Raw genomic sequence first — 23,078 nt, forward strand, 5'->3', positions numbered from 1 at the left:
TTAAAAAGAAGAAAACGCTTCTCTTTGCAGGCCCTCAGTCATAAAATATTCATCATCAATATAATTTGTTATCTCTGGTTGATGTCAGTCTTTCTTTGCGGCTATAAAGAGTTTATATGAAGGAAAAACGCCAGACATGAAATGTTAGTGAACAGAATTCAAGCATTTCTGTGAAACATAAAAAAAGCAGAAGAAACACCATTCCTATCACAGCAGAGAGTAATTTATTCTTCTGTGCTCCAGAAACAACACCATGCAGGACCCTCACTATGTACAAGTCTCAATCGATGCATTGTTAAATGAGACAAACATAGCCAAACTATCCATTGCAGCAGCAGGTTGCAGATTGAAGGATCTTTTCTGAGGTTAATGTAGAAATGAGCTGCTATCATGACGTAAACTGACTGAAATTCTGATTGAGATGAAAGCTTTAAAATGAAACTTTTATCCATCTGTGTAAAAAAGAAACATTTTTTTCTGCAACTATGAATACAATGTAAAGAAAGGCTATTAATTATATGTGTCTAAACCTTTATTAGCAATTAACACAAAATAGAAGAGAGAGGGGGAACCTCTGGTTTATCATTGGAGCCTGGAACATTAAAACTCCACTCCATGGCTGAAGATACTTTGCAATTCAAACACTTTGGCCCCAGTGTCTTGCTGAAGGACACAGCGAAGCAACAAGCAAAAAGACTTTCAAAGCATCCCAACAACAGACATTCACATTCAGGTGCAGGGATCACCTTGATCTTTACCTTTCTGATTGCCAACGTTAAAAATGGCAAAACAAAAGGTTAAAAACCGAAACCAGAGAAGCAACAGACACAACTAATACTCCTCAGTCCCGAGATAGATGACTAAAAAGAAGAAGACACGAAACCAAATGAAACTGATATGATAAAGGAGTCTGGAGACAACATCTAAATACCGTATGTCGATCCAGAACAGGACTGGAAAACTATACCGGCCCATATGAAACAAAGCAGACGTGGATACTGTATCCTATCTGCTCAACGTTTGACCGTCTTCTCAAGGTTATCAGTTTCCAGCCATCTCTTTAAGCTGTGGTATTTCCTTGCATGCAACAAATGGAAACAACTAAACTACACTCTGAATTAATCACACTGCAATCTCTCCATGACACGGATGTTTCCCTGTGAGACCTTTTCTCGAGGATGGCTGGGTTCTGAAAACCATTAATTGTAGAGAAGATACCAGACATACATATAATTACCAACAAAACTAATGGATCAACTTGATGATTTTAGTCCCAAACATTAATATTCATAGAATATAAAAATGTCTTCTTGTCTATTTCCATGTTGCATGGTAATACAATCAGTCAATTAGGTTGTGTGATGAAATGAAATGAACCATTTTCTCCTGAGGACGGTAAATAGTGGTCTCGTAATTGACAAGTGTAGAGTAATTCCTAATCGTAATGACAAGTCCTGCAGTCTCCCTACAGAGTGTGATTAGTGTGAGCCATGCAGAGCTGAGACATTGTTACATGCATGATGTGAATTATAGGGAAAGGAAGAGTTTTGACCCCTATAAGCAAAGTTTGGACGCCCAAAAAGAGGTGAAAATATCAGATTGGGAGGTATAAAGCATTTATTTATTCCCTCTAAGTAGTGCATTTTATGTACGTGTAAAAGAACCTTGTAAAGAAGACCCTAACCTGCCTTTACTGATTAAACAAGCTATAAAATAAACCTCCCTAGTGAAGCGCTACCATCATTTGATCCAAGCTAAGCAGATAAATAAATGTTTTTCTCCGAGAAAAGAGAAAGTGGTTCGTTTTTTATTAAGTGGGAAGTGTCCAATAGTGAATACCTTTAAACTATGGCCGACAATTTACAGCCTCTTAAAATATTAGAGGGCTGTTTCACTAACACTGCCTTGTTTGGGAAAGTGATTTTATTATTGATTTATATACAATCTTACTTTTGTTAACTTTTAATCTGGGTGTGTAATGTTGAGAATTTTATTATGGGGATTAATATAGTATTTCTATTCTATTCTGTTAAACCTATTAATACTGACCTGCAAGACTCAAATTAAATGCTAACCTCAGTGTTGTGTTTTTATACCATAAAGAGTTATGAATTGATAAAGAAACAGCCTTTTGGGTCTATTAATGTTTTAATTTTTGGATTTTCTCCATCAGAAATTAGCTTGGAAATACATTAAAAAAACTCATTAAACATTTGTTTTTTAGGTGACTCATCATGGAAACACTGAAGTTTAAATGTAGTTTGATTATTTCTGATGCTTCAAATATTAAAATGCTAAAATTAAATCATCAGCAAAGTGATACACACCTCAATTTTTACTAGCAAATAGCTGACAAGTGGATAAATAAAACCACAGTTTTTAAAAAATAATATTTAAAGTTGTTGAAATTCATCACAGCGTTTTATTTGTATGCTCTTGTTGATCTATATCTTTCTTGAAAAACATGGGTGGGACATAAATGAAACAGCACCTCATATGAACTCAATATATGCTTGTAGCAGTATCAGATACATTTCAGGACTGTGACAAAAAAAATGTGGTACCTGAAATTTCAGTTTTAATTTTCTTTTTTTTACATGGAAATAAAATTAAAAATACTTTTTATTGATGTTTAGCCACAGAAACAGCTTGTATATTGACTTAATATTAAGATTTCATATTGCATTAAATTGTAACACAAGACAACTGCCTTTCTGTGGATCAAAATATAAAATAACCCAGTTTTGCAACTATTGTACTCATGAATGTGACTGTAGGAGGCGCTGTTTCTTGTGTAAACCTTGAGCTGCAATTTTTCCACAACAGGAATACAGTTTAGCAAAAACATACAAAGAAAAACATTCTGCAGACAAGAAAATTACGGGCAACCCTGAGCATCCTTTTCATACAACAACATAGAGTCTTCAGTCAGAGGCTCCTTCCGATTTGCTGTAATACAGACTGCTACAGTAGATCCTTCTTGCCCAGAGCCATCCGCATCTACAACAACTCTTTACAAATCCTATGATAATATTAGTTACAAAAACAATTCATTTCCCCCTTGGATAAGTAAAGTATTTTTGAATTTGATTTGAATTGAATATGGCATATTTTTTTAATTTGGATGAAGAAATGTATTTTAATATTTTTTTAGCACTTTGTGAGCTCTTGCTCACCCCATCTACACCCCGAGGTGGGTAGTACCTAGTTACATTTATTTAGTTACATTTAAAGTAACTTTTTGGAAGACATGTACATCTAAACAGTGGTTTCACTGCAGGGTATAAGAATGTGCAACAACTGATACAGTTTTAATTTCTCTTTGGACTAATTTAGGTTTTTATTATTTATAACCTAAAAAGAAAATCAAAACAAGTTCAAATTTATCTTCATGTGTTTTTGATTAGCCAAGAAATATAGTTTATATTTCCATTTATTATTCAGTATTTTAAAATGAAAATCAAATAACCACTCCATTTAGTTTTTTCATTACATTACTGGTTTCTTTAAAAAAAAAAAAAATCCAGTAACTAAAACATGCAAAGACCTTGGAGTATCTCAAGTTAAGGTTGTTGAGGATTTCCTGAACAGAAAACCTGTCGGGTCAAAATTATTATTATTATTTTTTTGTTTTTATAAAAAATAGCTCACAAATGTCTACTAAGTTCTGATCAGACCAATTATTTACTGTGTGTGTTTTTTTATGTTTTCTTTTTGTCCCTTTGCTGCCATAACAACCACAGTTTGTATTTTTCACAGCAGAATAAATGATGTTGACAGATTTCCAACTTTCAGGGTTTAACTTGTACCCTGGTCATCTGTTCAGCAAGCATTGCTTCAGGAAATACAAGCTGGACAGATGAAACAGCTTTTTAAGATAAAGAAAAATGTCTTCACTTCATTAAGAAACAAAAGAAAAACACAACTGCTGATTATTTCACACAAAAGAGTTCACTGAAGTAAAATTACAGACAATGCAATTTAAGAATCAACTACAAAAAATAAAGGGGAAACAAAACAGTGATTAATGATTACTGGATTAGCATAAATTTAATCCCCCAAAAATACAATAATGTATTAATTAACCAGTGATTATTAAGCTCACAGCTCTAAAGTTGCATATCTTAAAATTATAGCTCTATTTTTATTTTAAATATTTCAAAATTTTTATTTAAGTTTTTTTTGGGACAAAATATGAGCATGAAATAAATCAGTTTTCACATTGAAATAAACAAAAGATGTATCTATTTTCTATGTTTATTTTATCATCTCAAATTGGTCCCTCCTTACATTAAACCATGTTTAACTTCATAGTAAGATTTGCATGTCTGAAGCATATGAAAAACACATTCATTAGGAAATACTTCTAGAGATGCAAAAAACCATCTTCACATTGATGTTATTTGAAATTCTATCTTTGAAGTATTAAAGGGACATAGTAGCTTCAAGAAAATCAGCTTTTCCTTATTAATATGCAAATTTATACAGCCAGACACTCCAAAGTCTAATCAGATCATCTACTCAGTGGGGGGTAGCTGTGGTGTGTGAAGAAGTTTTTCACTATGTGGTGCTGTGATGTTGTGAATGTGCCTGAGCACAAGAATAAACCAAAGAGACAAGAATGCCATCATTGCACACACCGTGAGTCAGGTTGTCGAAGGGAACTAGGTGGGGGGGAAAAATCAGAGATCATTTTGTCGTTTGAGCTGAAAGAGGCTGAAAAGTCCCTGACCTCTGTTCTTCCAAAACAAGAGGGCAGTGACCCATTCAAGACTTTCCCAAATCACTCTAAAACAGAAAGCAATGTATGAGGGGTAAGCACAACAGCTGCCATGACATCTCTTCACCGAATCCTATATCCCATCACCCTGAGCACTTTACAGCGCTGGCACTTAAGCGGTGACAACAGCAGCCAGAAGAGAAGTGGTGACAGTAAAAATGATGGCGATCAAAGCAAACCTCCTCCTTTGACGAGGCACCAAATAAAACTCAGACACACCTTTCTAACCCCAATCAACAAATCATGAAACAGTTTGCTCTGCCAATAACTGGATATTCTTCAAGCATCTCACAAATGACTGTCCCGCCAGACCAAAGGGTATAGGAAAAAAAAAAACTGATATTATTTATTCTTTTAGAGTTCAGCTCGTGTCATGTTGAATTATGAAAGCGGTGAGGAAGGATTTCTTCATGCTACGATCAATAGGCTGATTCCACTGTCACAATACTAGGCGCAGATCTGAGACAGGAGTTTGACAGATGGCTTGTCACCTCCATCAGCGTGACGCCCCTCCGGCATGTACGCCAGTGTGTGCGTGCAAACATGTCCGCACATTTGGTTGATTTCTCTAATCTTAGGAAAGTATAGTGTGACAAAAACACCAAAGTGAGATACGGAAGTGTGTGTGCATGTAATGAGTGAGCAGCAACATGCAGAGAGGCATGTTACAGGATTTCTGTGCTCCAAGGAAAGCTCGCTGTGCTACAGAACACTTTGCCGTGACTTCTCTCCTGATTTAATTAACCTTTTACTGGCTCTGTTCACGCAGTAAATCTGCTACACACAACTGTAAAATGTCTATGACCGCTGTGTAGACCTGTGACTTGAACAAATTGAAATTCTTTTCTGCTACATCCCCCTAGTAAACACTCCTGGATAAGAACACGGACATGCAAGGCCCTGCTGCTTCCCCACGTTCTCTATGAAAGCATGAATGCAACACACTGTTTCCCACAATACGTTTGGACAGGAGGTGCAGGCCACAGCAGACAAAGCCTCTACAAGTGTCCCTTACTGGCAGCTTAGACAAAGAGTCTGGTGGGACTGCTTGCCTGGCAGTTTCTGAAGCAGATTTCCTCAACTAAAGTGTGGAAAGAAAAAATGTCCTGTTGCACAATTGACTTTAAGGTAATGGCACAAGAAGCTAAATCTGGATCAGGAAGCAAAGAGACAAAGATGACAAGGACAGAATAGGAAAAAAAACAGAGTAGGGTACCAGTGAAAGATAACAACTCAAATAAAAAATAAAAATGTCCCACACCCACTTTGACAACAAACCATTTAAAAACATTTTCTATAAGCTCCAACTAAGCTACTGTAAGAAAAACTGGCTATAACTCTAATTCATACCAAATTTTAACAGGAAGGATCTAGTTTAATCTGGGATCAACTGACTCAAACGTGGCTCAAAACAAAACAAAAATTACAGACATTATGGCAAATTTTAATTTAATTCTACATTTTTATGACAGTTGATCACCATAATAAATATAAATTATTTAGTTATCAATAAAATAAACAGATGCAGCATGGTTTATGTATATAGGTACAAAATTGTTCTAGAGGTAAAATGTGGAAGGAGGAAATTAAGGTTTGAACTGGTGAGTGGGGAAAAATGACCCAAATATCTTACAGGAATATTTTATGCAAAAGCAAATGCTACTGCCAATAATAATAATAATAATAATAATAATAATAATAATAATAATAATAATAATAATAATGAATAGTTATTTAGAACAAATAAATAAATTAAATAATATGTAATAATAAAACAAATATAAATATTGAGATTAATATATAATAAAATACATTATAGTTATTATTACCAATATTCTATTAGCAAATATAATTTTGCCCACAATTTCTTATAAGCTGCTTGCTCCTTGTGTGTAACTGTGTTTTTGTCTGCTTCTATTTACGCGTCTTGTGTGTCTGTGTGTGTGTCTGACTATTTGTATGTAACTGTGGACAGAAATAGAGTAAAAGGTCATCTGTGGTTAAACTGTGAGAGGAACCAGAGGCTGCCTTTTCACACCCCAACACGAGCCGGGGGGGGGGAGCCCTCTCCAAGGCCGCAGACACGGATAAAAATCCCAGAACACGGTGGCTCTTTAGCCCAGGATGGCAGACATTACCGGGGAAGTGGTTTGCTTCAAACCAAGCTCCAGCAGGCATCAAGTCCCTCCTTTAAACAATAAATCCACCTGATATGTTTCATAAAGTTGAGGAGAGCTGTTGTCAGGTGCTGAAGCTCTCCACCTGTAATACCTAACAAGCGAGCGTGAGCTTTCTTAAACCCTATTAGGAATACACATCAACTGGGCCATGCAATGTTTTTGCTGCATAAAGTCATTCATGTTTTATGAAGGATATAATATTGATTTTAAGGCCAGCACAGCCAACACTGGAGGTGTGTGTGGGGGGTGATCAGTCTCCTTGGTAGTGTTGACTTTTCCTCCGAGGATGCTCTTTGACCTAACACAAACATACTGAAATATAAATATATAAGCAACCTTCACAACAAGGTTTTCATTTTAAAGAGTGCACTTTAGTAGTTAGCGCCCCAAGCTGGAGAGAGACGAGCACACAATGGCTTTTTGTTTTGTTTGGAGGGAATTTGTTCACATTTTTAAATCAAGACATTTTCTGTCCTTAGTTAAAATTCATTTTCTTTGGATGCCCTGACAGAACCTGAAACAACTCTGAGCACCAAAGATCATCCTGAGGTATTAAATCTTAAATCTGGATCACATTCACAATAGGTTTTAACAAAAAGATGTCCATATTCGCAGTTAGAGTGGGGAATTACAACACCTAGTTTGCAGAATTTTACATTTTTTATCATTCTGAATATTTTTAACTATATTTAATCAAATTACAATGTCTGCGAGAAACTAGAAATGATAGGAACACAAAGTGACCCACATTCAACTCCATTTGAAATCCCAATTAGACTTTGCATAACTTAAAAAGGTCCTTCTAGAATCATTGATACTCTCTAATATGACTAAATAAACCCAACTATGCATAAGTATATCCCACCATAATTACTGTTTGAACTGGAGGTTTCTCTCTTTTTATTTTTTAAAAATACATTCAACTAAATTTTAATTGTGTTGCAAAGAACTTCAACTTAAAACATTAATGATTTATTCAATTGTTTAAACTCTATAATTAGAATATCCAGGTAAAATATCTTACAGGAATATGTTATGCAATATTCTCTGTGTGGAAATTACTTTTCTATGACCTTTTTTAAGAACCAAGGGCACTCAAAGAGGTTTAGAATGCTTATTTTATTTATTTAATTAATATATTTATTTATTCATTTATTCATCTGCCTTTTCTCCATACAACATGTATTTATTTATTTTGAAAATAAATAATTAGCTGATATTGCTTGAATAAAATAAAAAAATATTTCAACTATAGACGTCTTTGTTTTAAAATTTTCTTTAAAGCCACCAAGTAAAAAGACAGAAAAACATAAATAAAATTTTAAAAATACAAAGAAAGTAGAAAAGGAATAAAGAAAGGGAGAAACAAAGACATACAAAAAGACAGAGAAAAACAAAGATGGAAAAGTAAATAAATAAATAAACAGGCCAAAACTAATACACAAATACTGAAATATTGAAATAATTTTTGGACTAATTTAGAAAGCCTCCTGTGACACCCATTATCTTCTGAATCAAATATGCAAAAAACTCAATTTCTCCCTGCCCACAAAATAAATCAGCTTTCATTCTTCTTGCCATCCCATATGAGAATTTACGGAGCTGCAGACTGACCCCCCCGGTGACCCCTCAGGGTTCATCTGTTTAGGTAACCGACCTCTATCCCTGAGGTGAATATCTGCAGAAACCACATGCTGCGAACGCGCAGGCTTCGGTACTTGTCTGTGTCGAACACTCTGCAGAACAGAGCAAATTACAATGAAATATCGAGTTCATTTATGAATAAGTGGGGCTGAACGGCCCCTTGTCGGAGCTTCCACATGCATATTGAGCTGATAGAAACCTTTGGATGGGTCATTTCTCTTAGCTGCTTCATTAAATAGTGAAAGTCAAAAGTGCAATGCTTCCTGCCAAAGGAAAAAAAAAGACAAAGATCTATAGAGGTGGAACAGAGGCAGGTTTTTTTTTTTTGTTCTGACTTGAAACGCAATAAACCAAGAAAAGGCTATAAAAAGAGACAAAGTTTGAATTTTAAATGATGTGAAACTGAGAATAAGAAAGAATTCACTTTTCGCAACATTGAAAAAAGAAAAAAACATTTCCTGCAATGACCAAAAATATAGACTCATTCCTGCCTTGCGAGTGACCTTAACTCCCAGCAGGACATTGTTCAAACCTGAGCCAATCAGCAGAAGCTACTTGAGGCGTTTCCTGACTGTGGAGTGTGCAGGGGTGTGTGTGAGGTCACACACTTTTAAGTGGTGGTGGCGCAGAAGGAATCAAAGCACAGGAGAGGATCTATTGAAGCAAAGCTCTGTGTTCTCCTGCAAAATGGACCAGCCTCTTGAGATGCAGTTTCGTTTCTGGCATATAGAACAACAAATGTGTCCTGAGTGAGGCGCCGAGGAGGTGAGAAGCATTTCCTTTGAGGCCAGTTTCAGGAACAGATGCTTGAATTTGAATTCTGATGGCATTTTGAAAAGGTAGAGGACTAAGTCAGCTCCCCCACCCCGGTAGACGAGCTCCCCGTGATGAATGCTGCTATTAAGAAAATGACTTGTCTCAAATGTCAGACTGTGACCAATGTTTTCAGTATAAAAATTGATAGCAAGAGAACAAGACATGTTCTTTTTTACCCTCTCTTTAATGTCCTTGCCAGGAAAGTTTAATAAACCCTAATTATTTGAACTGCCTGCCATTCTTTGATAACATCGATTTCTTAAAAAATAATTAGAGCTTTGCATCACATGTGTTAATATGGTGACACCGTAATGATGATGAATGACATATGAAGTAAAGAGAGCTTTCAGAGCACAGAACTAATTACAACAGAGAAAATTAATTTCAAACCAAAGATTAGGAATACACCAAAATACAAACAGGTGAGATGATCAACTTAAAGACTTTATGATGCAAAATGAAACTAAAGTCATTAAACAGTAAAATACCAGTATGAAAGAATCAAGCTGTGAACTCAGTGTGACATAAATGAGCCTAAAAGCAGACAGGTACACATTTAAACAATCCATAAACATTGCCTCTCTTTGGTATAGAAAAGATTTGCCCTCTTCAAACAGAGAAGCCCAATCCTCCAGCTCAGGTTTTCAGCATGATCAAATTTGCACTTCAAACCATTGTGCCCATTTAATCAGCCATTATGTATGCCCAGTCAACCACTGCAGAATTTCTAAGCAAAATCTCAGACTGAGGCGCACAAAGCTATCTTTGATTCTGCGATAGCCCATGGGGAAACTTTATCAAACTCCTCGGCTTCCCGCCGAGACGGACCAGGTGACTAGCAAGCACTCAATCTCAGGGCAAAATTTTTCTCTGAATGCAGCAAAGACTCTCCCCTTTGATCCAAACAAAGACAGCTGCAAATGCCTCTCTAAAAAGCTGCCCCACCAATCACACTTCCACCTCCTTCCACCAATCAGGAGCTCGTCTGCAGCATCAACCATGCTGCTGCTTTTTCTACCTAGTGATTTTCTTCCACTTTTCGAAGCAAAGAGGGGGTGTGAGATGCAAAGTGTGCCCTACTCACCCATCTCAGTGTCCGATTTATTGTCCATTTCCGTGTCAGTGAGCGTGAGCGCCGAATTGGAACGGCTGGAGAGGCATGAATTCTGCCCAGATTTTGCCCCCGTTCCCCAAAGAGTCATGGTACGTTCCGGTGATACAGGTTCATGGTTTTCTGTGGCAGCCGGCCCCCGGGTGTAGCTGCTGAGTGGGTGGGACAGGCCGGTCTCAGGGCAGAGAGCGAAGCCTCTGCGAGCTGCTGGCTCACAAATCCCGAGCTGCCTCAATGAAAATGTCTGTCCTGTAAACGACAGCAAGTTGTAAAGTTAACAAACCGAGCAACAACCAGGTTAATAACCAAGAACACAACCTCCTGATGAGCATTGTGACATCTGATTCTTAACATCTAAATCCCCCACATTTTCTGCAATCAATTAATAAACAAAATATTCTTAAACCAAAAATAAAGTATTTAGTTGTGATAAAAAAAAATTTTTTCAGGCACACACAATTTAGAAAACATTTTAACTATGTCAACAACACATGGTTTTTGCTCTCCACTTGCAGCTAGTTAGGGCTTCTATTCTACATGCACCAGAAAAAATAATAAGCTGTCATAACTGTCTATGCATTTTTTCCCAAGGGATAATGCACAGCAAACAAAAAAGCTACCATTGAGTTCAGCTAGTAGTTCCAGAATTATGGGAAAAACTATTCCAACTTTCAGTTCACTATCTTCCATGTAAAAAAAATAATATATAAATATATTTATTATAATATTTCTAATTTTATATGTAGGTATATAAACCCTATGTTCTATAAGGCCAATCTATATAATTATATATAAATGTATATACTGTAGTTAAAAACACAACATAAAATTTATTTGATTGTTGAATAATTATGCAAGTGACAAAAACCACAAAAAATATTATGTTTTTATAATTAGATTTTTTTTTTAATACAGCAAGTATGTATAAAATATTATTGCATTAAGGAAAAAAATATTTTAGTTATTCTATTTTTAATTTTTTCTACCCTCTAAACCCTTTAAACAAGTAAAATTGTTTGCATTTTATTTTGGTTATTCACACACATGTAGGGGTGTGTGTACAAGAACCAACACACCCCCCCACACACACACACACACACACACACACACACACCCCACACACACACACACACACATGCTGAATGAAGTAAATATGCTCTTTAAATCTGGCATTTACCATTATGATCTAAGAAACAGATTCCAACTCTAAATGTCTACATTAAATTAAAAAATAAAAGCAGTTTTCTTCCCACAACTTCATCTTGATCCCATTAAATCTGAAACGGACACCAATTAGCACTGGGAAAACGTACGGGAGTAATGGATAGATTTTCTGATTGCAATCTTATGAGCCCAACGAGTGCCATAAAATAGAGTAAAGTGCTCAAACTTTTTAATTACACAATTTAAAGCAGCTTCCACCAGCCAATTAAAAGCAAGTGTTACTTTTTAGGCACTGTTTTTATATTTTACCATAGTCCAGAATGGTTGGAATGTTTTATAGGATCAGGGGAGCCCATTGGATCATGTTCTAAATGAGTTTTCTCCAAAAGTTTCAGAAAATAACACTTGATTATGCCTTCGTGACTTCCTTAATTGTGTTTACCACAGTCTGGAGGACTTCTTGGGATATTGTGGGGTTTTTTCACATCAATTTTGCATAGATAAAAAGGATAAAACTGAGATTTTTCATTTTGGTAAACAAATGACAAAATCCCTGCATCCATGTTCATTTTCCTAATTAAGTCTCACACTAGTAAACAGCAGCAAATCAACAAGGATATGAAGATTTTGTTACTTATTGTATTTACTAAAGTAGAGAGAACGAAAGATTCCACTTTTGTAAACTGAAGGAGTGTTTTTCTATCACTTCCACAATTAAGCAGTCACATTTTAAAAGAAAAATGTTAGTTAGACCTTTTCTCATATTACTGTCAGGTAAACATGTACATCATATTTCAGAAAAGTATCTATGCAACATTTGATAGAAAAAGCCTGTTTTCACTAACCAGGCCTGGTGTATTCTGCTGTCTCCTTGTGGACCATCTCCTTGACTCTGCCTCCAAACAGCATCCGTGAGGGGTCATGGTCGTAGGCCTGCAGGGTCTCGCTGGAATTGTACGATTTCTGAGTGGGAACACGACAGGCTCCGTTGTCCCGGTCCGTGGAGGAAGCTGTGTAGCGCCGCTCCCGATCCTTGTCTCTCTCACAGTCTCTGTCCCGCTCCCTCTGGCTCTTGGACAGCGAGCAGAAAGGCCGCTGCTCCCTCACCCTTTCCATGCTGCCGGCATGCTGGGCATCCAACTCCCTCCCTCTTGCTACTGACACTCTACTGAGGCGTCCACCACTGGATTATTTCACTTTCTTTCAGCTCCCCCCTTCCTGCTCTCTCTGGGCTATGATTCTCGTCCTGTGACTGATTTCCTCTCCAAATCCCTCCTCCTCACTTCTGAACCCCTGTCGCTCTTTTCTTCAGTCCATTCGACTGTCCACCTGCTGCACCTGGGGGGAAAAAAACGAGAGATGAGGAAAGGTAGCAAGGAGCTCCGATAACACTAATCCCACAGCTTCATCTTCAAAACCACACACTTATCACGTTCTCACTGCCCCACCCCAACGCTCCCTCCACACTTCTGAAACTTCACCCATGAACACTTGACTTTTACTCTTGAACAACTTCCTCTTTGTTGTGCTCAGATGTTAAAAGTGGGTTTAGCTCCTGAAACTTGACTAAAAACAGTAAAAAGTCTTTTTGTCAATTTGTTCATCTGGAAAATATAAAACATAATCTAAATTTACAACATACTAAAATAATATTACAGCAAATATTTTCATTCTGTTTAGCAGTTTTCATTTAAATACACAGAGGAGCAACGATACCAAGGGCGAAGACAAAGACTAATTAAAAATTAATAGCTCCTATATATATATTGTTAGGCTGTGGCAGCTAAGTAAAAAAAATATGGGAGCTGGTCCCTAAATTATTAAACCTTTTACTTATGGTGCTAAATATACCTGCACATAGCTACTTGTTTTTTTAAAGATCTGTCTTGAATTTCTGCTTCCACATCACTAAAATGGAGGTTAAATGCAAGTTGTTGTTTTTTTTTTTTTTTGGAATAGTCAAGGCTCTGAAAAATCATAACAGAAAAGTGTTTCCTGGAAAACTGCCACTGTTGGAGAGCAGCCGTTTCCCCAGAAACCTTTATGCATTTGCAACAGGAATTATTCATCGTGAGCCCAAACAAACTGAAGAGTGAGGAGAAACCTCACCTGGATCTGTGGTGGAATTCAACCCAAAGAGAGAAGCGATGAGAAGTTAACTTTCTGTCGAAGAAGGATTTTATTTTTCACTGTTTTATAGGAGAGGTGAAAAAATTGTGGACTGTCTTTCTAAAACTGTGTTTGAAAGAACTTCTATTCAGTTTGGATCTTAACTTTCAGTTTTGACCAAGAGACGATTAAAAATCTTCAATTCCTTGAATAACACGCAGATAGCCTTTTAGTGTAATACCAAACTGTAACTGTGCCCTCCTCATTTTGCCCCTTCATTCTTTAGTGTTTCATACCAAACTTCAGTCCCTTTTTTCGGGCTATCAAATGGTACCAGCGGTTGCGGTATAACCGCCAGGCAAATATTTTATACCACCTTTTACAACCAAATATATAAAATGATTATCTGCATAATTTTAATAACATACTGTAAAGACGTGTAGTTATATGACTCCAATAAATCTCATCTAGCAGCAGAAGGTCATTCTGCTTATTTCAGTTGGATCAGATCAGCTCATAATCCTATGAGCCAATTGGATCAAATTGGGATAAGAACTAAAACAAAAATAACTGAATAGGGGTGGGCGATACTGCCATAAAATTATATCACTATATATATATATATATTAAATACATAAAAATATCACAGATGATATTCCACGTTTTCTGCTTTTTCCTTTTTTATATATATATATATATATATATGTATTCTTTCCTTTCCTTTATAAAGTCACTGTAACAAAGTTACAAATGTCCCTTTTTGTCATTCATGCCACTCGTTACATCACTACATTAAGAATCTTCATATATAAATAATCACACATGTTTAATGTCTGAAAGAAAATATAAAATTGATAAGTAGAAATAAAGAAAAAGCTTGAAAACAGCTACAAAATGAAAATAAAAATACTTCGGTACACAATTAAAACATTAGTTTTACAAGATGTTAAGCTTTCCCCCTTATGTTTATTTTTTTAACGCAAGCATTATGTGCCAAACTAAGAACCGCGTTTAATATTTAACAAGAAAATATTCCTTTTAAAAATGCTCATCACCAAAATATACGCCAATAAAAGTCGCAAACAGTAAAAGCTTTTGCACATTTCCTAAACATCAGGAACTTAGTGACGGTCAGTGTTTTCAGTTTTAGCTTGCCACCCTCCCCGCAGCGCCGTTTTCATTGCTTTACCAACAATGACTGAAGTTTGTTTAATAATTTTCTTAAAGGAACATCTGACTCGGGACACGAAGCAATAAAGCACCTTCAACTCTCACTTCTACTGATTTTTATAAATGTTTAGGAGTTAGCAGACGCCAGTAGCTACAGCAAGCTAGCTGCTTCTATTTCTTAGTGTCGTTTCCTGGCGCGTCAAATTAACCGGTGCTTAACAAAATGGTCAGGAAATATTTCTCCTGTTTTATACAACTCGGTGGCCCTGAACCTTGCGCTAAGTTATTTATTTTCGGGAAGACGTTTGTGTTTGATACAGTTTATTCGCCGTGGCAGATCGGTTCGTTTTGTGTAGTTAAGAGGTGAGCTGCTGCTGCGGTCAAAACACAACTGAAGCTACTGCGTTATACTTACCGTAGATATCAGCTAATTCTGTGAAATTCAGTCCAGTCCAATACAGACTGTAAACCAACTGACCAGATTTTTGGCGGTTCCGCCATGTTTGAGTTCACCTTTACAACTTCATATCGCAGAACGCGTGATGACGGGGTGACGTATTTACGCAATGAAATCACCATGTCACGATAAAATGTGACATGGTACATGTTGTTTGTTAAATATATATATATATATATATAAGTTCATTCTCAAAGGTTATAGCGTATTTTAGGTTAACCTTGAAATTTTACTGAAAGCAGAATATCCCTGACCTTCCATAAAGTCCAACTGTAGCAAACAAGAGTTTTGTAAAATTATAATGATGTTTAATTTAAAAATCAATTAGCCTCTAATATGTATCATCATTATATTCATCTGTTTAACATAAATTGTTTTTCCTTCACATAGAATGATGGATTATTGTACATTTAAGAAGACCAGGAGTTTAAACTAATTCCTTGAACTTGTTTTTTAACCATATTTTTTGAGACTAAGGGGAGCACCCATTGCCCGCACATTCAAATAAATAATGGAAAACCTATTTACAAAACAACTGACACACTTTTTCCTTTTTTTTGTCTCTTTCTTTTGGAGTCCACAGAGGAAGGCCGTCCTGAGCAGGAAGCCATATTGCCCACCTCTGGATGTCTTATTAAAACTGAAGACATCTACAGTATTTTCAGAAAAAAAAGAAGTCTATTCATCAGTAAACAGGTTAACAAATTGAGCCGAACACACCAAGAAAAAAACCTCCTGATTTCAGGATCTTTCCTGTTTTTGTATGACCAGCCTGGCCTTTGACAGAAGTTGCTTATATGCACAGGAGCATCTCATATATCAGTTAAAATCTTCCAGCTGGTATAAATTCATAGATGACTTCCCAACTGTGCTCTGCAATGTGAACCAGGGGGATATGAATGTGACCAATCCCCTCCCAAAAAAAAATTATCGTGGAATGTGGAAGGGAGCTGTGGTGTGTCAGAATTGTTTATTACCAGCCATTTTCCACTGCCTCCTGACACACACTCACACACCACGAACTAAATTTCATTTCTCTCTTGGCTGAGCGGTAAGACTGGAGCATCAGACTCCATCTTTTCCCAAATGAGATCTACTTTGTTTCACATCAAGCATCAAAACATTTCAATGAAGCCAGGATAGTGTACCGTCACACTGCGAGATAGCGCCAGCCCCGGAGACTTCCCAAAACCTGGAGCAGTCACCGGTGCAGTGCAGGATGCAGGGATAATGAAAATTGTAAGCTCTTCCACACCTATTAAACTTCCTCCCCCACCTCCCAAAGTTGACTGATATGATTCTGTTTCCCTGAAGGGCTGAGATGCAATCAGCGACAGACTCTCCTGTAACCCTTCCACTCAACTCTCCACACTGCACCCCAAGCAGTTGTGTTTAGATGCCGCAAGCTGTCTCAATCACATCTCATCAGTTTCAGCAAATTGTACACACCCGTCCAGACGGGCAGATTAATGCATGGGATGAGTGTGTGCGGACACGCCCAGGAGCATCCCTGATTACGATCCTCGTCTTCTTTATGGACTTGTAAAGAGATTCGCTGTATGAAGAACAGCTAATGCTACAGGTCTCACCCACTAAGCTGCACTCTGCACTATAGTAGGATTTAGATTTGCGTCCTAATCAGCTATAAGCGCTTGAGTGACCAAGCATGGCCCTGTATAAACATCCCTGTATGACTGAGGATGGGATCTATTCACAGCTACTTCAAGTGTCTTGCTTGTATGTAAACAGCATTGCAAGACACCTGAGAGGTATTTGTGGTAGTCTAAATTATGTACAAAAGGTTCTAGACACTCTTGTTTGTGCTTCTGCAGTATCAGTAAAGTCTGAACTTAAATAGACTGAATGTGCAATGTCTTCATTGCAAAAAAATCTGCACCCAACCTCTCAAAAGAAACAAAGGCAAGAAAGTAAGGATTTGCCTGCTTGCTTAACTGTAAGGCAGGCCTTTTCACTTTCTACCTTCCTACCTTTGATCATGAAGCTGAATCAGGACAGTCAGTCACCCGTGACCATTCAGTAGAGGAGTCGACAATGCAAAATTAGTGTCACACAGAGGTCCTCCTGCAAGCCACTGAGCCACGGAAGAAGACAATTCGTGAGCTATGTGGCGCAGCTCTACACACATCTCAACAACTCCCCTGCCAGTCGAATACCGTCCCCCCGACACCTACTGCTGTCCTACACTTCTGCACTTCTTTGAAGCATAAACCATAAACCATCTGTACGATACAGTGAGGGGAAACGGCTCCAAGTCATTTGGCTCTTCCAGGCAGCTGAAGAGGTTTCAAGGGTCTGAGATTTACTTGTTTCATGTCTGACAACGAGTATTTTATTCATCAAAGATGTCCGAAAGGGAGTTTTATGCTTCTGATCTGGGATTTGAAAAGGATGACCAAAAGAGAACAAGCAATTTTTTATCTGATTTTGAATAACAAGTATGTTGGTTTACTGAAAATAAACTGAAGAAACCTGGGTAATCTCCACTTTATTCATCAAAAACTCTAAAAATATTATTTGATGACACAAGCAAGGGTGTTTAAAACACAGGGCAACTTTGTTAGCAGCTCTACAATTAGTCAGCTCATTAGGGCTGAAATAATTAATTAACCAATTAGTGAATTGACAGAAGATTTGTGTGCAATGTTTGGGATTCGTATAACGATAAATCCCACTTATTCTCTCAGCTTTTAACACCAAGAGATAACATGTTGGCAAAACGTAATTTTTTTTATTTATGTTTTTAATTCCTATAAAAAGCAGGAATAAAAAGTAAAGATATACTCAGTGTGACAATTTTTAAGATAAAGGATAGCTTTTGCATTATTCTGCCGCGAGACGGTCCCATATTCGATGATGATTGATGATAAGCAAACAAGCCCACACACAGCTCCCTATTGAAACATTTAAAGATGCATCAATCAACCAGTAGTGGATTTTTTGATTGGCAGGTCTGAAAAATTAAGTAAATGATCCTCATACCTACTAAATGATTCAAAGCTGATGTATCCTACCATATTTGGTGTATAATGGCACCACCTAACATCACGCAAGTCTGTGCTCTGTTTGAGCTAAATAAAGATCAGATAAAGGTTAGGAAAATATGTGTCTATGCATAAATAGAGATAATCAGTCAGTCTGGGGATTAGCAGATCTGACCTTAAAGAGGACCAGAAATCGGTCTAGAAAAGCCTGATTGGCGCTTCTCTTGATTTGTGTCTGAACTGTTATTAGTGCTTACGAAGCATTATTACTTTTCCAGTTAAACCCCTCCGCACCCTTCTTGAAACTAAGCTCTGCCAACCTCAGCTTAGAAAAATAATGTTGGGGTGCTGTGGTGGCGCAGGGGCAAATCACAACCCATGTATGGAGGCCTTTGTCCTCGTGGCGGTAGTTGCAGGTTCAATTCCCGGCCTGTCGACATTTGTCGCATGTCTTCCCCCTCTCTCATTACCCTCTTTCCTCTATGCTGTAACTGCGAAGTAATTTCCCTGCTGGGATGAATAAAGTACTTCTATTCTATTCTATTCTAAATTATTTTTATTATCTGGTCTGATACAATCTGATGAGGGTAAAACAATAAGTGTAGCAGCTGAAATCCAGCTGGTTTATGCTTGTTACTTTAGCACACAAAGCATTTTACAAAACCCGAGTCGTCACTGCTGACCGGACTGCTGAAATTGCAACTATTCACCAGGCTTTTTGCCCGGTAATTGTATTTTCACAGGGCGGCTTTACATATCGGCTCAGATCTTCCTGTGTCTGACCTCTGTAAATAATGGTAATAAAGAGTGTACTTGTCCGCACTGGTGTGTCCCTCCAAGACAATTCACCTGCCACCAAGTGGCCCGTCTGTTGCCCCTCCCCCCCCCCACATCGTGTTGCTGGCTATTTGCTGGAGCACAGATCAGACAGCTCTCAGCCACGGGGAGTGGTGAGAGTGGTTGATGGAGCTTGTGGAGATCAGGGCTAGCTCGCTTTAACACAGCCAGCACCTCCAACAATAGCCGCCTCTGACAGCTTTGCATAATTCATCTTGTCGAGTTTCACTCTCTCTCTCTCTCTCTCTCTTTCCTCCTTGACGCTGCTCTCTCCCTCTCCTCTTTCAGTTTATCTTCAGTCCCTTTTTCTGTGCCTCTCGGCGCTTGGAGAAGGAGTGAGGGAGAACCAAGGCAGTGTTCCATCAGATGCCGCCTGTTTCCCCCTGACACCAGTGATTCTGGAGACAGAGGAGAGTTTGTCTGCAGGATGATTCCCAGACTGTGAATCCTGGATGCCATCTGAACCACATTGTTTCCCTTCTTTATTGAGGTTCAATGCCAACATCCCAGGCTGCAAGAGAAATTTCTGAACTGCTGTCTCAAATTAGAAAGAGAACACATTTCTTTCACTGGTTAATTGAATTGGAAACATTGATGGAAATTATATTATATATATACAGTATATACAGTATATTACATTCCTTAAAACTTTCACTGTGTCCTGACAGTATAACATGAGAGAGATAATCTGTGAAAACAGGTTGGTCAGAAACAATCAATAAGAGCCAGGAGGAGGGGTTTAGCACCATCAGTCATGGTTGTAGATGCGCTGCAGCTGTGCTAATGATGGAGAAACAACTTACAGGAAAACTATTTATCCATTCTCATAGGTGGCCATTCCAACTAGTCTAAGCTTTCACTGTAACCTATGAAGGAGCTGTAGCCTAGCAGAGTGCAAGGTCGTACACAAACATAAGTAACAGCTTAGACCCTCCTCCTGGCTCTGATTGGTTGTTTCTGGTGTATTTCTGCAGATGGCTGTAGGACCACAGGGAGAAGAAGAGCTTGATTTTTTTTTTTTGATTATTAGTCTCAAACTGTCAGGAATAGTGACAGTTTAAAAAAAATTTGAAAACATATATTTTTTAAATAGTTACCCACTGCAGCTTTAAAACTAAGAAGAACAATAACATTTTGTAAACTGCACCTTCACGCAGAAGTAAAAGTGCTGTTTGGTCATCAAATAAATTTTGTACCAGACATAAGGAAACAAAATGCAGAGTCTCAGAAAGGCTTCAGCAGCAACAAAGCAGTCAGTGTCTATCCAGGTGTTTCTGAACTGTTACTGAACAACTTCTATCCCCCACAACCATCACATAAAGGCACAAAAATCTCTATGAAGAACACAGGCAACCCCTAACAACTAATGATGCAATATTATGGTTTGCATTATTAAAGTGGTCGCCTGCTGTGACTGAAACTTTGGTACCTCAGTTGCTTTAAAGGTTGAGACAAGACATACTCTTTCCCCCAATGAATTTGTTTTTGGCAGTTTTTGCTCCACTGGCCAAAGGCAACGCGGATGAACTTGCTTAAAGAGTTTACAGCTATAGACGTAGCTGAAAAAAAAACATTCACTGGGATGGAGGGAAGGATTCTATGGTAGGAAGCTTAATACCATAACACCTGTGGGCGTGTGTGTGGGGGTGTTTGTGTGTGGGTTAACATGTCACTCCAGCGTGTTACAGACTGATCACAGGTCTGTAATGACACATAGTCAAGTTTCTGCCATTCCATATTTCCTTTATTCTGCAGTGAGTGGGAGACACAGAATCGTTATGATGTGTAAAAAAAACTGATTCAGATTTAGTTCCTTACTTGTCTGAATGTTCCAACTGAAGAGATGAATCAATTTTTGGTTTCAAATCTGATACAGACATGAATCAAACCAACAGAAGAGAAATGTTCTTAGTTTTTTTCTAAAATTTGTTTTGCTTTTGCATGCCAATTAAAAACAGCATACTGATCAATTGTCTGACTACAGGGAGTGATTGTTGTCCCACATTAAAAAGAAGGTTTTATACATGGTTTTGTACCCAACATTGACTATGTGTCAATTCATGCCAGCCGAGAGCGTCGGGTGCCTACTTTGATAGCCAATTTTATAAACTAAGTAATAAATAATATCTACCAGTAAGGGTGTGCCTACATTTATTTTGGTAGAATCAGGGATGTTAATGTTCTAACTTTAGATTTAACTGGTTTTATACTAGATGGTAAAATTGTATTAATAACACCTTACTGTTAAAAAAAACATGAGAATCTTTACTCAAAATAAGTACTGTATATCAAATGGTTGTTGTCAATATGATTTTCAAATTATTCAAATAAATTACTTAGTTTTATCTTTTAATTTTTTCTTTTGTTGCTGCAATCATAATTTTTTTCTGGAAATATGGTGATACAGTTTTACCAGTTTTATTCTACCAGGGGGGCACAGCTGGAAGAGTCCAATCCCAACTATGCAATGTGCAACATGTTAGATAAGTTTAAAAAATGGTTAGACTAAAACAAAAACCCAGAAACATATTTTGCTGGCTCCAAATTCCTCTGCAAATGTTTGGAGGGATGAGCTTACTGCACTCATGAGCGATGATGAAATCCTGCTATGTGTTGGATTTCCTGTCTCTGAGTAAGATGGAGAATATTCACAACTGGAGTAAAGTGATGCAAATCTCTGATACAGTCACTTCAGATTATTCCACGCTTCTGGGACTCGAAGCTTCAGCCCTCATAGATGCGGCACATTTAAAAGATAAACAACACCATAGTGAGAGTGAAAAACAAATGATAAAAAAAGCAGAGTTGAACCCACATCATTCTGTTTTTCTTCCCCTGTCTTGTCCCTCCCTGCTAAATCATAGCGGTCAACATCAAATTCTCACTATTTTATTGCTCCGCATTGTTGTGTATGAATTAAATAATGAAAAAAATTGTATGTGCCAGTTCTAAGATAACATAATAAACAGCACAATAAGCTGAGCAGGGATGTTCACAAATCCCTCAAATAACTCTTCACCAGCAACTCATATGAGTTCTGAATTCACTGAATCTTTTAGTGGGGAGAAGAAAAAAGAAATAAATAATACGAAAGCACAATCAAATTCAGTTTTTGAAATGTAATTGCTATGTGTGGACAAGTGGAATAAAAAAAGGAGCTTTTTTAATGTTTCTTTTGCAGTGGCTGGATCCCAAATGGTAATAACAGGTTATTCAGTGAATTCATACATGCAGGCAGCTGCGTTTATCTGTATCCAAGGCTACAGATATTGAACCCAGCTCTTATCAAAATAGGTGCTTCCTTCCGTAACACACAACCAATTACGCTAGACAGTCTTAATTCATTGGGCCACAGCCTGACTCTGTGATATCAGCGCAAACGCAACGCCTGCTTCACATATGGGATCTGAGGAAGTAATGCAGTTCATGTGCATCGGCTTTATTGAGAACCCTGCAAGACAGCATCAACAAATTGCCAGGTAATGCTTACTCAGAAAAAAACGGCTCCACGCTGTGTAAAACAAATTCAGCCGCGCAGACCTGTGGCAATTTACAGACAAAATCCATGATCGACCCATTGTTACGGAAATAAATTAAATTGTAGTAATACCGCGCCTACAATGTGATGACGGGAAAGAGCAATCTCAGTGCCACGGAGAGGCAGTGCAAGAATGAAAGCATTTATGTGCACAATAAATCTGGTAAACAAAGGAGAATGGATTTGACTGATTGAGAGGAAAATAAGGGAATCATTGATCAAATATAATTTATTCTGGGAAGAGTGGATTTTTAATTGCGAAATTCTCAA

General features: G+C 37.6%; 1 protein-coding gene across 6 annotated transcripts in view; it reads right to left on the reverse strand.

The window, feature by feature from the left end:
- Positions 1-23,078, reverse strand: part of LOC114139297 (teneurin-3) — a 187,966-nt gene that overhangs the window by 159,102 nt on the left and 5,786 nt on the right. For all 6 annotated transcript variants that reach the window (XM_028009148.1, XM_028009152.1, XM_028009151.1 and 3 more), the window contains exons 2-3: positions 12,541-13,033; positions 10,505-10,780 (exon numbers count right to left, since the gene is read on the reverse strand). In XM_028009148.1, coding sequence (XP_027864949.1) covers positions 10,505-10,780; positions 12,541-12,811 — 547 coding nt within the window. In that variant the 5' untranslated portion in view covers positions 12,812-13,033. The remainder of the gene's footprint in view (positions 1-10,504; positions 10,781-12,540; positions 13,034-23,078) is intronic.

The sequence above is a fragment of the Xiphophorus couchianus genome, chromosome 23 (genome assembly GCF_001444195.1).
Source record: "Xiphophorus couchianus chromosome 23, X_couchianus-1.0, whole genome shotgun sequence".
Lineage (NCBI taxonomy): Eukaryota > Metazoa > Chordata > Actinopteri > Cyprinodontiformes > Poeciliidae > Xiphophorus > Xiphophorus couchianus.